Consider the following 17,514-nt stretch of genomic DNA (forward strand, 5'->3'; position numbering starts at 1 on the left):
GATGTGGCGTTGCCACATAAATTTCCTAACTGCCTGTTAGAGATGGTACAATTTGAAGTTTCTCTGGCACATTCAAATATTACACTGTCCAAAAATCTGACATTACTAGGTAAACACTAAGACTACTGAAAAATCAATTAAAGAAGTATTGGTTTTTGTCCGTATTACGTATTATTCGCTTGTTTATTTCTCATGTGTTACAATTGGAGTTACAATTTTAGCATAAAACTCTCTTTTTTGTTTAGCCGAACGAACGTAAAACCTTCTCAAATATGGCAGATTACAATACTCTCATGTATCCTCTCGTTTCCGTCCAGTTTCTCTCTTAAAACATACAAACTAGCAAGCAACTTGCAGCAGGTACGTTGAGGGGCCTTGTTAATAACCGTTTAGAACTAGTAGATAGTCTTACAATTAGTTAAGATATAAGTGGTTTATACGTCTCTATGGATATTGTTCGCTGTCCCAGGCTGAAGGACCCCCTAATCGAACCGTCTATGTATATAACAAAAAGAATCAATATCGCTGGCTCTCCCGATCCGAGTATTTGCCACTCAGCTTGCTGACCGAATAGCGATCGGAGTAGGCATCGTACTTGTCCGCCTTGTAGTTGATCTCCTGCGGCGTGTATCCAATGTTCTTCTGCCAGTGGCGCGTCCAGTAGAGATCCTCGTTTCGCACCTGGGACGGCGTCTTGGCGTCCCGGAACACATACACACAGTAGATCATGCAGCCGATTAGCGTGAGGAAGCCGAAGATCAGGAAAACGATTCCCAGGATCCACACGTAGAGCGGCTCGTAGAACTGCACCACGATTACGAAGCCCAAAGTGACCAGGATCAGGCCCAGATTCAGCAGCAGCATCAGGCAGCAGACACCCTTCACATTGGGGCAGAACGGGTTCGGGGCGGACATCGTCTCGATCTTGGCACCCCTCCTGGTCGTCGAACGGGCACTGCGTCCCGTCTTGGCCGTGCTGGCCACCGAGTAGACACTCCGCGGTGCTCCTCGGGACACTGGACGCTGGCTGTAGCGACTGCAATGGAGAAAGATTAATTAGAAATATAATAGAAATGAGGAATGTAAGTATTTGACTTGTTCTTGGGTACCTCTCAATACTAGCTATCCCTTAACAAGTTAAAATAATAAATTATTATCTAAAAATATTATACATAAACAAAATACTTTCTTTATATTCAATCAAAAAATTTTATCAACTATAAATATTATACATAAACAAAATAAATTCTTTATATTCAATACCAAATTTGTAGTTTCAAGACAAGTTATCTGTATACAAAAGAAGCTTGTCAAATATAGAAACTATTAAACCAATCTAAAATCGTCTTAAAAATAAAATGGTTCTTTTACTATATTAACTAAATTCTGAATTTACATATTTCATTCCCTGCAAAATTGGAAATCCATCTTCAAAACACTATTTTCAAAAACACCAGTTTTGTAACTCTATTGCAATAATTATTCAAGGATTTTTTTGAAAACCCAGCATTTGTACAGTTTTGGGTTTGTTTTGGAGTATATTTTCCTCTGAATTTAAAAAAATCTATCTTTAACCATTTATTTCTGTTGACTTTATGATTATTACTCAAAACTGAGGAGGTTTCTAGGACACTGAGATTTGAATTTAGGTTGGAATTAGGTTGGAGGAGATTTTTGGTAAACCCCCGATAATGTAATGTAATTATCTTGCTAGTAACTTGCCTGATCTCGGAGGGCGCCTTGTAGGCGGCACTGGTCACATAGATGTCGCTGCCGGCGTCCCCGGCCTGGTCGTAGCTGAGGGCGGACGGGGCACGCGGCGGCTGGCGCGTGGGCGGCGGTCCGCTGAGAGAGCGGGGTCCGCCGTTGTCCGGCGAACTGGAGAGGCCCATCTGACTGTGGCTGTAGCTGCTCTGGAGGTGCTGGTGGTGGCCGTTCGACGAGGAGGAGCGCTTCTTGCGCGACGGATTGTACTGCGGCGAGATGCGCTCGTGGGTCAGGGTGTACTCCGAGTAGGTGCGCTCCGAGGGCGCCCGATGGGAGTGGGTCTCGTCCCCGTCCGTGGAGTAGCCCCGGTTCGAGTGCACGTAGGGCGGATCGGGAGTGAGGCGACCGTGCGTGGCAACATAATGGCTGCCCTTCAACCTGTAATTGGATCGAAGATGTTATACCGCCGATTGGCCGCTAAGTGGCGACTCACTTCTTCACTTGTCTCTCGTGCATTCTGTATCTGCTCCGCTGGCTGTATCTGTATCTTCTGCTGCCTCTTCGGCTGATTGACTGCTAATGGACCCGACTAGCAATTCCTCGAGGTGCCTGCAACGGGGAAATAAAACAAACACACGATGAGCTTGGCTTCATGGCAATTAGCTTTTAGCTTCACTCCATCGGACAGCTTCGAACTTTTAATTAGAACGATGAAACTTGTATTTGGCATTGCATCTATACTGCACCCTAATTCTATGTAACTAGTTCTAAAACGTTCATTTTTATGGGTCAGTGTTCTGTGCTCGTAAAGGCTAATAGTAAAATATTTATTATTATTACGTTTGAACGCAAAAACACCATCTGGCTCGTAAAAACACCAAGTTATGCAAGTTTCATGCAACTCGGAAAGTTGTAAATATATAAATAAATAAATGCAAGTGTAATTTTAGAACTCGACTTAACCTTCGAAGGCACAGATATTATTTCTGTTTCTCAATCTTTTAAAGCCAAGCGTGGGTGTTAATTGAAATCGGAGACAAAGGATCATAAACAAAAGGTCTTTCGATAAGCCTTAAGTCGACGCAGGATAAAGTCGAGCTGCTGTTAATTTTCCCTTTTTGCAATCAGAACAGACCTGCGTAAACTTCTTCAACGCCTCGCATAACTTATATCAATTTATGATTCTTCAGCGAGGGAAGGGCACGCCCAGTTTAATGATTTGGATGGCAGTTCGTTGCACTTTCCTCGTCGTCCCGTTAAATCCTCCTTGGCCCACCGCAGCCACTCAAAAAGCTGGAGAAATTCGTTCTTTCAAGTTCATGGCAGGGAAATTGAAGTTGCCCGTCCTTCGGCGCCGTTCGCCTGCAATTTGTCACTTGGTCACGTAGTGCTCGGTTCTGGGTGCGTCACTCCAACCGAGGTGACAGTTGATAAAGGGAGCGCCAGCGGGTTAAGGGCAAACTGGTTCCCCCGGCCGCACACTTAATCTCTGGCCGATGTTCCCATGAATTTGTTTACGCACCCTGCCTGCGAATAAATCAGCATTTTTATGACATTCGAATGTGTCAATCAACAGGTAACATATTTACCGCAGGACTGCTCTTATCGAGTTTAAGTTTTTGGTCGACATGTATGCCTTACATTCTTATAGTATTGCAAAGGAAAAATATTCAAGCTCTAAAAGTCATCAAACCAATTTTGTAAAAATATATATAAAAGAATAATAATACTGTATCACCTTTTCTATGCTTTTTCATAATAACAATTTTAACATAATAAAAACAAGTATATAAAAAACTATTATTTTCTTATAAAAATATTTATAGTTTCCGATTTTTTCCAGTGTATCATTAAAGCATTGCTCTGGCAAAACAGATCTATTTATGACATTCGAATATGCCAATCAAAAGGCAATATTTTGCCAAAGCAAGAGTTCATCTCATTTTTAAGCTTTTTTCAATAGAATTTTAACGAACCTGTTTGAGTATTCTGTCCATACTTTGCAGACTCTTTGGTTGGAGAACACTATTAGCATATTGCTTTGAAGAAAATGGATGTGTCAATCAGGAAAAATTCTAATCAGATATATATATTTTCATTTAGGTATTTTAACGAATCTGCCTGGCAAATATGTTTATAATTGGCCAGATTCTTTGGCAGCATATCATTAACGCCTGGCAGCTGATAAAATTGAGTTATTGCCTCGATTAGGCCAATTAAAGGGTGTCGTTATCTGGCCAGTTGGCCAAGGCTCCTCCTCCTCCTGCTCCTGATCCTGCTCCTCCTCCGTTTTACTTTTGCCGGCCAGCCTTCTTATTATTTCAGCTGAAGCCAATTTCAGAGTGCATTTACATTTGTGCCCTGCCCGGCGGTCAATCGCGATACAATTGTCAGTTGGGATCTGGATCTGTGGATCTGTGTGGGGGTCTCTCTGCTTCGCACAGCAAACTTTCAAGTTCAATGCGGTGATTTCAGTGCCTGGGGACACACACTCGCACACACACACACCACATTTATGGTGTGGGCGGGAACGTCGTCAAATGAAAAATCGAATTGGGGTTCGGGGAGTTTGGTTTAGTTTGGTTTGGGAGACAGAAACCCAGGAAGAGCGACCCTTTCATCTGGTCTTCTTGGTCCAGGTCCTGTGTGGTCCCAATGGCTCTGGGTTGGATTTGGACTGCTCCATCCAGCTCCATCCCGCTCCTCACTGACTTCTGACCACTTCTATCACTTGGCGGCCATCAAAGCCGGAGCGACTTGCAACTCCCATGCGTCGCATTTCCACTCCGCACATTGATTTGTTTATGCGGTTTTTGGGGTTTGTTTTGTTAGGCCTGCCTGCCTTAAAGCCTTTTCCTTTTGCGGCGGCGGCAAATGGAATGCGAATGCCATTAAAATGTGTTTGCTCTCGCATTCACCTTGGCTCAGCAAGGCCTCGACATTTAACGCCACATAAACAGCCTTAATAAACCGTGAAAGCCTCGAGAACTCACTCGAGAGCATCGTTATCTTTGTCGCCATGCACAAAAATTTATGCACTATATGTTCTTATAAGCCGGTGCTATATGTACACCGCAAAAATCCATATTTAATTTATTTATATTTTAAAAAGAATACTATTTTAGTGTTTAAAGTTCTTCTTATCAAAGAAACACCAAATGTTTAAAAGGATCTAAACACATGGGTGGTTTCATTATGCAAACAAATATATTACAATCATATGAAGTTATTAATTAAATAAAACTTAAAATAGAAATAAACTCAATCCTATTAAAAAATAAAGAAAATTCTAAAGACTTAAGACATCATTTAAGGTGACTAGAACAAAGAATGCTCAGTTTATTAAGATGATATAATATTATGAGACCATCTGATGTTTCCAGCCTTAATTATTGAGACCTTAATCATCTAAGACAGATCTTATATATTAATACCAAGCTTTAGCTAATATTCCTCTCTGTGTACTATACCTTTTTGCCCCATCGCTCGTAAAGCATATTAGATGGACCGGGTTACACGAGATTTGCATTTTGTCGTTCGACCGTTAAAGAGGTGGCGCCTCCGCCATTGTCTTCGATGGATTTCACCACTTTCGCTGCTTCCGCTGCGGCAGTGGCAACAATGGGTTAAGAGCGGAAGTCGTTGCCAGCGAAAACGAGAGGTTAATTCGCGGCAATTTGTGTAACACCCAACGCCCAGGTGAGAAAAAACAGGGCGAGGCGCCACGAGAGTGACCACAGCAATGCACTGCACTCCGTGGCTGTGGTCAAGTGTCATAAAGGTTGAACGAACGACTTGAACTTGCTGTTGGGACCAAAACCTGTGGTCAGCATGCAAATTTCATGGCCAGAGCTCAATATTTTCGGGGCGTGGTTTAGAAAGTTTTCCCCCAAATGTGTACATTGTACATGTGGCAGATAGATCTGCCCGCAAAACTAAGGCAAGGCATTCACTAGAATGGGGCAGCCTGCGACCGAAAAAATCTGTACCACTCAACCGCAGTCCAGTGCCTTTCACAAAAAAGCAATCCGGTGAAGATCGCAGGAGGATGCGGGGCGGGGTCTTAGCCTCCATTACCTGACCGAAAATTGCAGTTCGCCAAACCGCCATCCAATAAATATCCCCACATTGCCCCCAGAAGTAGTCGATAGAATAAATAATAACACACTTTACGTTGTCATTCTGCGGAATTTGAGTTGCTTGTGATTTGCATTGTACAATTACCATTCGATACGGTTGCGCAGTAAGTGATCTTTTAATATCCATAAATCAGCCATTGTTTTTGATTTAGTTTTGTAGTCCAGATAAATTTATGGCCTCAACTGATGACAAGAAAAGGCTGCCAACTATCTACATATTTCACATAGATAATTGAAAATGTTTGACATGAAAGCTAGAATTATGTTTTATAGGTATATATTTTACTTCAACAATATCTTAAGGCATTTTGAAGTATAATTTGCAATGATTATCAATATCTGCAGAATTGTTTATTTTATCATTTGGTTTTTGGTCCATTTAGTGATTGATTGTTATGTATAGGTTATAGGTTTATATTAACCAATCTAACAAGATTAATGTTTTTGGAATATATAAAAATATGCATAGTTTAAAACATGGTAAAATATTTCTCAATAAATCACAATGTCTTGGAATGAAAAAACTAAATGTATCGATGACCTGACAGCTGTAAAAAACCATAGTTTTTTATGCTAATCTCTTAAGCTGTTAAGTGTGCCAAGCTGATGAACATTATTAGCTATTCAAATTGGATTGAGATCATGAAATGCATTCGAAGAAAACACCCTTGCTTAATTGCCTACGACTATTAACTTTTGCAGCATGTTTTCGATAATCAGCATAAAATTTGATTGCATTGTTAAGAGCCAAACACTTAATGCTGATTAGTCTTGGTCTTCAAACTGGCTTTCGAGAGGACTGGATGGGACCGCCTTGGATATGTAAGATATACATGTACATATATGGAGGTATCTATATATCTATATGTATGCGGTGCGTGGTCTCGTCTCCGATCTTAGACACTAAGTAGCCATGTCTGCCGCGCGTTAATCGCTTTTAATTGCTAAATTACGCGCTGCATGGCCGACATTGCGACGAGGGTCTGCCAACTATATATATATATATATATAGATATATATATCTGTATGTGGTGGCAAATGGAGTCGGAGTTGGTGCTTAGAGTCGGATGCTGGAAGCTGGAGACACGGCTGCGGCTGTTAACACGCCAAAGAGCCGGGATCTGGGACTGGCCAACACTAATGCGTGTAATTAGCCGCAAAAAAAAAGCGGCAAGACCACTTAACTGATTTATTAAAACGTTTTTCCATTAAATTTTTAACCCTGCAGGCTATTAAAGACACAACAGACGTAGAAAGAGGCCGCCGAGGAGCGAGAGGCATTCGGAAAAGGGCGCGCAGACTTGAAAAATGAGCAGCGTTTAAAATTATTCAGTTCCCGGTACCATGGGCCAGATCCTCGACCTCCTCCCCACACACACATATATATATATATATATATAGTATCCATTATATACTATTTATTATTCATAAAGCACTGGCTAAGAAAGCAAAGTTCTCCAAAAACTTGGCAACTATCTGGGGTAAACTTTTAGCTGACATGTTGTACGAAAAGGGGTCGTTAATTCCACTGTAGCAAATTTCAAAGTGCTCCAACAAGTTGGCCAAAAAATTCAAATGGGCGGTCAGTTGGCAAAACATTTTGACAACGACAATAGCTGTGCAACCCGAAACACCGAAAGAAAAAAATGTGTAAGACCCGAAAACTTTCTAGCCATAAATGCCCGCTCACGTCGACCAAAAGGCAAGGGAACGAAATTAATTATGGCCAAGTGCGGCATTGGGCGATGAAAGTGCGATAAAGATGCCATATTTCTTTTATTAATTTTTTAGCCATTTATTGCGGCGTTTGATGTTGTGCTGTGCGAAGTAAGCCATTAAAATCAATGGTTGGTTTGGGTCGAAAAGAATCGAACAGAAACGGAGAGACGGACTTAAAAAAAAGGGTTACAATTGGCGTCGTTGTTGTGTGGGCAAACAATATTAAATCTCAACACTCGTGCGGAGAAAGTTGACTTAACGGCCTAAGCTAAGGCCACTTCCTCCAGCCAAAAAAACCTTTTAATTTTTTCCTTTATTCTGTTTTTTTTGCAAGCTCACTTTAAGCAACAAAAAATTGGTTTACAACAGTTCGGTGTTGTTTTTATTTGAGCTACGCCTTGGTTTCTGCAATTGTGGCAACTAGCAAAAGCAAATGAAAATGAAGCCGTTGGCCATCTGTTGTTCGTTGGCCAAGACAGATGAAGTGGGCTAGCAAGGTGTCTTTGGGTCCCTTTTTTTGACTGCGTCACGTTTGCCACATCAATTTCAATCAACCTGACCCCGTCTTACGCCCTTTTTCTCCACTCCCTGCGAATGGGAATGCCAAGTGCTCGAACTACACACATATGGTTCTATATGGCCCGCATTCCCCATCAAACGCAACAGTTGTCTGGTCGTAATCTCTATGGTCGGGATTGTCTTTGGGTTCCCATCTCCACAAAACTTAACTCAAATCAAGGACTTAGAAGCTCAGCTAGCATACTTCAGAATACAAAGGCCGGGATGATTTGAAGAATTTGGGAAATGCTATTCAGTGCCCAAAGTTAACGTTTATTGTTTTCTTATTTTTGGAAGATCAAGATAATCCTATGGGAGAATGGAGTTTTAAAGTATTAGTATTTCTATTATTCAGTCGTTTCCATAAACTAGTCTCTTGTTGTAATATCATGCTAAATAGGTTTGAATGTCATTAGTTTAAAAAACTCTATCTGAATAAATTGTTAAGCTTATTAGGAAAAGTTAATAATAATTTATATGGTTTCTATGTATAATATCAGTTTCTAAATGTTTTTGGTTTTCTTTTGTATTGAGATTAGGTTTCCCTTAAAGACCTAAATTTATGTAACAAACCAAAAATACAATACCATTCAAGATAATAATTGATATGAATGATATGATTGATGAATGATATTTTCTATCAATTTACATTTCCTAATGGTTCAGCAATACCAAACTCTTGCTATGCAAAGAATGTAACTTATAAGTAGAATTCAGAGGGTAAAACAATATTAATTATCTGCCAGAGTATCCAAAACTACAGTGTCCCCCATTCCTGCACTTCACTACCATTCTATATCAATATAAGTGAAGGGCACCCTGCTCCATTCGCACTTCATTAGCACACATTTCCAATATGGTTATGTGGGCGCCTGCTGTTTTCCCTTCTGGGTTAATGGAGTCGTCGCCTTCCGGCATAATTGCACTCCAGTGTACGTAGTAAATAAGTAAATTGATTTTCACTTTGGCTTGAGTGCAGACAAGGGTGCCGTACATTTTCCAACACAATGATCTGTTTGGACAGACGAATGGCTAGATTTGTGGTGATGGTGGTACTACTACTACTACCATATCGTATCCAACATTAGCCAGTTTTCCGAGCAGAACCGATACAGATAAAGATCGTCAGGTGTTTTTTCCACTCATTCAGTGCGACGTTCTAAGCAACTGCGTTCTTGAATCCGCGTGGATTCGTATCTGTGGCGCACGGTCTAAATGGCACCCAAAACAATGCGCATAATAAATATTCTTGGCGGTGGGTTTTTGGGGGTAAGGTGGTTTAGTGGTTCGGTGATTCGGTGGTTCGGTGGCTTGGTGGCTTGGCGGTTAGTAAACCTGTTCGGCTTATTTATGGGCAGTCAGCCAAGGCGGTAGGGAACCCAAATGTATCTGTATCTGTTTGACTGCATGCCACCGCCAAAACCGTACCGTTATAACTTTTGTTTTTGCCCCCGTGTGCCGCTTTTCTCCTATTTTCCGACTGCCGCCTGTGCACATAATTCGGTTTCATTAATAGTTCAAATAACTGCACAAGTGGCCCGGCGAGCCATCAAAGGCAGACACACTCACTGTGCGCCACTTTTACGACCCCATAAAGCCAGCCGCAGCTGTAATATATTGATCTACAGACTTTCATAAAGATCGAGTTACAATCGCAAGCGGCGTAATGCAAATACAGTCGAAATTACCTAAGACAGTATGGAATTAGAACAAGTTACTCAGAAACATTTTCTCACTTTAATCAAAAGCCTTAAGCCCTAAACTTCACTACAATCAAAAACCTTACGAAATAAATATGTACACCCAAAAATGACAGGAGATAACTTTTATTACCTGTAATTTGCATGGAAATTTTCATTTCGAAAGGTTTGTTGATTGAAGTGAGTATAAAGTTAATCTGCAAATAATTTTAGTGTCAATATAGCATTTGGATTTCCATAAAACTTTATTTACTCCTATGCTTATGTGGGGATTAAGATTTATCTAAAAAATGTTTCAAAATATTATGTATTTCTTGATCATTTGGCATTTAAAGCTATATTCATAAAAGAGTTATTTTTATACTTGTATTTTTGGCTCTGCAGCAAAAACTAGTTTTTATATTATGGCAACAGAACTTCCCTGTGATTCATGTTTAATTAAACTTTTTAATAAGAAACCAAAATACCAAACATAAAAAACTTAATTACCTATAAATAATTAACTAAATTAAAAATATTTAAAGCTCCATTAAAATCAATTAAAAAACTGTTAGAATATAACATTTCCGCAAATCTTATATTTGGTTCGTTATTATTTATTAATATTTGTTATTTGGCTAGAGAGCTACAAGTCGGAACTTATTATTACTGCACTAATCAGGATAAATAGGTTTAATCTAAAGAAGCTTGCCTGTAGTTGTGTATTAGTTTCATTTCGATTGCACAACTGGCAAGTTGACAACAATGTCTGTGGGTACACTTGTCCAGGCAAAAAGTGGGGGCAAATAAGAGCAGACCTTAAATATCAAGTAATAAGCCAGCAATCGACACATATGTAGGCAAATGCAAGCTGGAGATCGTGGCTCTACATCCATAGCCACATCAACATCCACATCCACATCCACCATCTAGTATCTAGCATCCCGGGCCTCTTGTGTCCGCCTTGGCCAGTTTCCCGCCATCGTTTTCCCACGCTCGGCTGCAGCTGCTCCGATCGCAGCGGATTGGATTGGATTGGATCGGATCGAGAATGCCCAGTTGGTGGCTGATACGAATATTCTAATGCGCCCGGGACACGGCCAGAGATTAATTAATATTGCAACTCGTTAAGTGGCGACCAGACTTTTTTTTCGCAATTCATTGTTCCACAATTATTTCGCGGCATGGCGGAAATTCCAGCACCAGTTTTTCTCCTTTCAGGAACTCCATTTGGGTTTCCTTAAAAAGCTGTGCTCAAGTTAATTATCGTTTAATGTTTGCATGACATCTCTTAGTAATCATCGTATTATGTGAACACTAATGATGCGACTTTCGTGGCGATGACCATAGAGGAAAATAAACTAAATATGTATGTTGAATGTCCGCTAAATATCAAACACAATCTTGAGAGTTTTTTGCCTTTTGTTGTCGGCTTTGCTTATTTGTATTTAAAGTTTTTCTTCATTCAGTTCGTTTTATTGTGTATTTTGGACCGCCGTCAAGGTCTTTTGGCGGCAAACGCAGACGGCGATTTATGAGAGATGGGTGTTGCCTTTTATAATTTGGCAAAGTTGATGTTGTATAATATTTGCCTTTGCTCGGAATACATGTATAATTTTCAAGCCACTTATCTGCCGATGTGGAAGATCTGTGGGGGCGTGGATTTGGCCCCTGAGAAAATGTTTTAATGTCAAGTGTGGCTCACAGAATTTCAGTTGGCTTGGGGAATTGTTAAGGCTTAGGGCACTCGAGAAGCCAAAAACTGTGTTTTCAACAAGTCTTGTTGTATTTTTTACTTTGACTTCTTGACTTGATTGTTGATTGCTTCTCTGTTTTGGGCACATTTCATCAAATGCTTGTTCACTCAATTAGATGTTGAAACTGAGGACGTTGCCATAGCGCACTGAATTATGGATTGAACAGTGAAGAGCTTGTGAATATTGAGCATTGTTTACTGTTTGTCCACTTCTAATGGTTTCCCATGCCAAACAGAACCAATTGAATCGAGATGTGGCTATTTATAAGTTTCCTTGGTGGTTTTTTGATTGTGGAAACGGAGGAAATTTAAATTAAAGGAAGTAGATCGTAAAAACGGCAAAACACATAAAATATACATACACTTATATGTGCTTTAATTAGATCTACTTTGGATTAATTTTTTTGTGAGGTCATACCTGCTGAAATTAGTGCTAACAAATTAAAATTGCTCAGAGTTTTTTAATGGTATTTTAATAGAGCCAATTTTCTTATACCAAAATAGGGAAATTATTCACTTGATTGGTGATTGTTAGAATGAACAAAGACAATTTTCAGATAAAATATATATTATTAAAGGTATCTACACATGTTTAAAATTGTAAAAAACAAACAATATAATTAGTGTACTTTTGATAAACAAAGCATTGCTGTTTTTCAATTTATTCCTTCATTAATATGCAAATACTTTGTAAACAAATATAATAAAACCGCCAGTAATGGCGCATAACATCGGTGTTGGGAATCAAATGAAACCCATAATTTTCTGGCGAGCGATACCCTAAAAAACAGCCAAAGGAATTCGAATCTCGACTGAGCAATCGCTGAACAAAACCGGTTGGCATCATTGATTCAATAAGCATTCAACTTAGCATCGATCTGCGAGTCGATCGTTGATTTATATAGCCATTCGATCGACTGCAACCGCGGAATGTCAGATACTTTTTTTGTATAATTTGCACGCAATGAGTGTGCAAGCGACACGGGGCATTAATTACACACACGTGATGACATCATCAGCGTCATCTGTCGACTTGCAGATTTCAATTGCATGTGTACGCTCTCAAATGTCAAATGAAAGTTGCAGCTTGTTTAATAATTCGTACCTGCATAATTGTTGGTTAGTTTTTGGTTTTCAGTTTTCAGTTGTCTTTTCGAATTCACACGCAAACTCGAGATGGGAAAAGATTGCGAAAGCTGGGTGTCTGTAGATTGCACATTTGTGGGTAGTGACTTGACTTTATATAACCGACTTGCCCAGGGTGATTAGCACTGATTGATTTGTGTTTTTTGATGGTCGTCGACGAGCATTTGCATATGCCCACTTCACAGCGAAGATTTCGCTGTTTTCGGTTAACACGTATACGCACCATGTGCAGCTGCAAATTGGCCGTTTTAAAAACCTGTCTGCAAAATAAAAACCGCAACATGAACATTACGTAACTTTCGCTGCATCCCGCTGAATTACGCTTTATGACCATGAGCAGTCGCAAAGTTGAGTGCAAAAGTTTATCATCGCTACCTCTAATTGTTACCGAATTTGGCGCAATCACGAGCACAACTCCATGCTGACCCCAAACCCAAGAAAAAACAAAACCCCGGCACAATAAAAGACACAGAAAATTATCATTATTATCAAAACATTGTCATCGAAATAAGCAAGAAGGCGAAGAGAAAAACTAGAAACACTTGGCCGCTGGCGATGGTTTTGAATTTCTAGCTGCCGTCCGTGCAACTTTTATTGGATGGCAAGCGTGCTAAGCATGGCTGGCTTTTAAGCATAAACATCCCCAGCGGCGAAGACACGAAAAAATAATACAGAAGAAAAATAGCCAAGCCAAAGCAAACCAAACCAAACTGAACCGCACCGAAAAGCGAGTTCTGTTATGCACAGTGGGATGCATGGGTAAAAAAAACAGACTAACTATGGGAGCTGCAGATGTACATACCTACTGCAGATAAACCCACAAAACGCTTTTCTTTGTGTCGACGTCTGCGATATGATAATATCGTTAGGTAAGGGCTTATGTCAAAGCATTTCCCCGGTTGCCTTTTGCCATCACGATTGTCATTCGGGGCAAAAAACCAAAAAAAAAAGAGAAAAAGAGAAAGCAATAAATTAAATGCATATAAAGCCATTAAATTTCACTCATTGATCCATTTGGTATTGGCATTTGTACGGGTCCATCATCGCCTTAAGGCAATTCCACAGATTGCAGTTTTCTGCCAAATGACCAAAGTGCCTTTTCACTCGAATTTTCATTTTGGATCCTTTTCTGGTTTACGTTTGGTCGGTTGACAAATGACATAAGCACTCTACACCACCAGCAGCCAAACTGAAAGGCGAACAAACTGTGTTGTGTGTTGTGTGGCCAACAAAAGAGCAAATCATGCTCATATAAGGCCAGTCTTTAGCCGCCGTTTGGCTGACACTTTCAGGGTCAACCGGTGCGTAATCAATGGAATCACCAATGGAATCGGAATCACCGCCCCCGCAAAACAGTTCAACGTTTGCGGAAATCGAAACCGAAGGTGGAAGGTGGAAGACAACCTTAAGATGCTCAAAATGCAATTCCACTGAGCCAAAAACAAATTGATGGCAAATAAACAAGTTGAGCTTACACTGAGAAAGCAGTTAAATTACTTTTAAATTAAGAATTATAAATATATTAAAATTATACATATACAATTAGTAAATGCTAACTAACGAATTCTAATGATATTTGAAATGTGTTAACAGATTGGATAGGAAACTATTGATCTTGAAAAGCAGATTTGTCTGAGAAACAGAGGAATAAATATTTATTGAAGAATTGGTAATATGTAATTATATTTTAAAAACGTTTAGAAATCCTAATGATCTTCCAAAATGTGTTAAAAGCTTATTATATATTTATTAAAGAATTAGTAATAAGTAATTATATTTAAAAAAACCTTAAAAAATCCTATTGATCTTCCAAAATGTGTTAAAAACTTACTATTGATCTTGTATCACAGATTTTTAAATATTTGAAGCAACACTATTTCTGTGCTTTAAAACCTAAACTCTATTTATTTCATCCAAATCGATTTAGAATATCTCTAACAAAGTTAGGCTTGTCTAATATTGATTTAAGCTATTTGTCCTTGAGTTTTTTGCCCTGCACACTCGTCGGTGCATCCACACAACTTCCTCTAAATATGTATATATGGGAATGTATTCCACGGCACTGTTGTGGGCTACAAAATAAATAAAAATACAAAAACTGGCTTACCTTCTCTCCTCATTGTTATACAGTTGAACTGGCTGTGCTGTTGGTATTGTTTCGTTCGCTTATTTATTGTTAACGCTTTTTGCCAGCCACAGCGACAGGTTGTTAGTTTCTGGCTGCTGTACACATTTCATTACACTTCACTTGGCTGCTGCACCGAAAATCGGAAAAACAAACATGGCAAGAGATGTGGAGAAATATTAATATAAATGAAGGCGATGACGTAGTCTCCTTCAGAGATATGCAAATGCGTTGGTGTCTGTAGAGTGAGTGTGTGTACGTGTGTGTGTGGGCCAAAAACCTTTACTGGTTCTGGCCAAAATGCCAGCCAACACGTTAATACATGGAATAGATCGCGAGGTGTATGATATAATCGCTGTCTTTGCGATGAATGAATGAATGAAAGGCGTTGCAGCTTCTCCCAAGTTGGTTCGAATCGGTTTGAGGCGGCCCAAACACAATGGCCAAGACTTGGAACTCGTCTAACTAAGCTCAAATCTTCTCGGCCCAAACTCTATTTTTTTTTGCGTTTTTGTGTTTTTCTGCGGCGGCTCAGCAAATTGCAGCGCCATAATGAAATGGCCCATAATCTTGGCTAAGGCTAATAATAGCAGCAGGTTTTGGAGCTGGCCAACACACACTCGCACACACAGGCAAAGCTCTGGCTTAGACACAGATACAGATGGTGAGCAATTTTGGCCAGCACTCTGTTCTATTTTTTCTTTCTCGCCAGCAGATCGGGCGTATACTTCACGCCGAAAAAATTCAAATGACACTCACGTAATCCGCTAAAAATAGTTGAATTTGCTGCCCGTTTTTGTGTTTCGTTTTTTTTTTTGTTTTTGTTGGAGTACAACTTTGTTTTGCGATTGTATTGTTTGTCAATCTCGGGGATTGCAAATGCACCGCGATCGGGTTTAAAAATCGAAGCGAACGCGTCGCGATCTCAGCTCGAACTGATCGCTCGGGAGTTGCGACAACGCTCCAGCACCTGTGAGTGGTCTAAACTGGTCTAAAACGCGGCTCGAACCGGTTCTGCTCTTGGCCAAGACTCAGGTCTCTCAAAGCTTTTCGGGCTCTTTCCCAATTTTTCTCTCTGGCTTTAGTGGCCGTGCCGGTCTCCACCATCTGCACTTTGCACTTTTGGCGACTGCATTTTGTTGTCAAACTGCAAAAACTGCATTTAATAACCGTTAACCGAAACTTCTGCAACACGTGCACGTCTATTTGCACACAGAAAACAATTATGGGGTGGAAATTCCGGTGTTTATAATAAAGAAATGGATAACGATAATCAAAACATTTGTCAAAACTAGAGATTTCAATTTAGTTGATTTCTTATATGATTTTAATGCCTCAAATAAATATTTAAAATAAATATATACATAATTTATTTCTTATTGCTCAGTCATTCTAATAAAAGGGGATCTTAATTAATATATTGTGCAAAAAACAACCCCTTTAGTGTAATTGCAATTTTCTATATATCATTTTTGACACGCGATTGCTTCTGTTTATATGTGTTTATTTAAGATTTATCACACCTATAATTTTTATTATTAAAAAAATTATAATAATATTTATAATCAATCTAAAGATAAACCATTTTGTTAACCTACCTCAATTCGATTTTGGTAACTCATTTCTTTGTGAAAATTCGTGTTGATAATTTTTTAATTTTATCTGCTGGTGTGATCCCACTTAATTTTCACTTAAAAAGAGTTTTCATATTATTACTGATAATTATGCAATCAAATTAAATATCGAATCGATTAACATTTTTCAGTGCAGTGGGAGGTCGAGTGGGGGGTAGACGTTACGGAGGTTGGAGGTGAGTTGCATTTGAGGCTTACTACATTAGGCTTCATTGCCTGACAGGCACCACTTTTGGCCAGCTGCCGCACGTGACTGTGCAATGCTTTTGACTGTTGGTTGGGGCATTAGGGGTCAGGCGGAGGGGTATAAGTTGGGGCTTAATTTGCATCATGTCATTAGGATGAGTGGCATCGATAATGGGGCCAGACCTCAGGCTCTCTGGGTCATTTTTCCCGAAAAACCCCTTTCATTCAACGTTTAAGGTTGCATTTTATACTGTTGATGGTATTCAAAATGGTTACTCATGTAAATAAAAATTGCATGCCACATTTCTGCTGCAAGTTCACGTTACATGCTCAAATATAAACACCAGCTTTTACTTTTCCCTCGCGCCATAGAATAAAATATTTCTGAAATTATTCAACAACTTTTGTACAACTTCCGTTGACGCAGTTTGCATCAGTTTATTTCGTTGAATTATAATGGTTGAAATATAATTTGGCATCCAAATATTTGAAGGGGAGTGAAAAGACTTCATCATAACTGGGAAAACAGAAAAAAAGGAAATTACTCATAATGTTTTTATGTTTCAGTTTAATTTCTCGTGTTAAGTGCAGAAGATAAATATACCAGCTATAATTTTATCATTAATTAAACGCATTTTTAATGGGTAATTTTTATATTTATTTTCAGGGTAATTTTTATATTTATTTTCTGGGTAATTTTTATATTAATTTTTTAGAGCTTGTGGGAGACAAGCCCCATACATTTCTTATATTTCTGCAGTTAAGCGGATGTCAAGCTTTTTCTATGTTTGATATCTTTGAAACTGACACGAACAGGATCCTGTGCACACTTTCTTTTCTATTTCAGGTTTCCTGTATGTGTGTG

At 39.4% G+C, this 17,514-nt stretch overlaps 1 protein-coding gene across 2 annotated transcripts; it reads right to left on the reverse strand.

Moving 5' to 3' along the window:
- Window positions 1–151: 151 nt before the first annotated feature.
- LOC108053677 lies at window positions 152–15,754 on the reverse strand. 2 transcript variants are annotated; one of them, XM_017136389.2, is made up of 5 exons: window positions 15,589–15,754; window positions 14,812–14,956; window positions 2,201–2,316; window positions 1,723–2,145; window positions 152–1,036 (listed from the first exon to the last, which is right to left on the reverse strand). In XM_017136389.2, the coding sequence occupies exons 3-5, from the start codon at window positions 2,221–2,223 to the stop codon at window positions 517–519; spliced, it is 966 nt and encodes a 321-aa protein (XP_016991878.1). In that variant the 5' UTR covers window positions 2,224–2,316; window positions 14,812–14,956; window positions 15,589–15,754; the 3' UTR covers window positions 152–516. The 2 variants fall into 2 exon arrangements, with proteins under 2 accessions (XP_016991878.1, XP_016991877.1); XM_017136388.2 differs by having other exon boundaries at window positions 14,812–14,959.
- Between the last annotated feature and the right edge of the window lie 1,760 nt (window positions 15,755–17,514).

Source organism: Drosophila rhopaloa, unplaced genomic scaffold (genome assembly GCF_018152115.1).
Source record: "Drosophila rhopaloa isolate 14029-0021.01 unplaced genomic scaffold, ASM1815211v1 contig_163, whole genome shotgun sequence".
NCBI lineage: Eukaryota > Metazoa > Arthropoda > Insecta > Diptera > Drosophilidae > Drosophila > Drosophila rhopaloa.

Excerpts from the sequence above, each read along its gene's own strand:
- LOC108053677 (XM_017136389.2), bottom strand. The coding sequence starts at position 2,223 with ATGCACGAGAGACAAGTGAAGAA. Across the intron at positions 2,146-2,200 it reads CACGAGAGACAAGTGAAGAA|GTTGAAGGGCAGCCATTATG; the intron begins GTGAGTCGCCAC and ends ATCCAATTACAG. Across the intron at positions 1,037-1,722 it reads AAGGCGCCCTCCGAGATCAG|TCGCTACAGCCAGCGTCCAG; the intron begins GCAAGTTACTAG and ends TCTCCATTGCAG.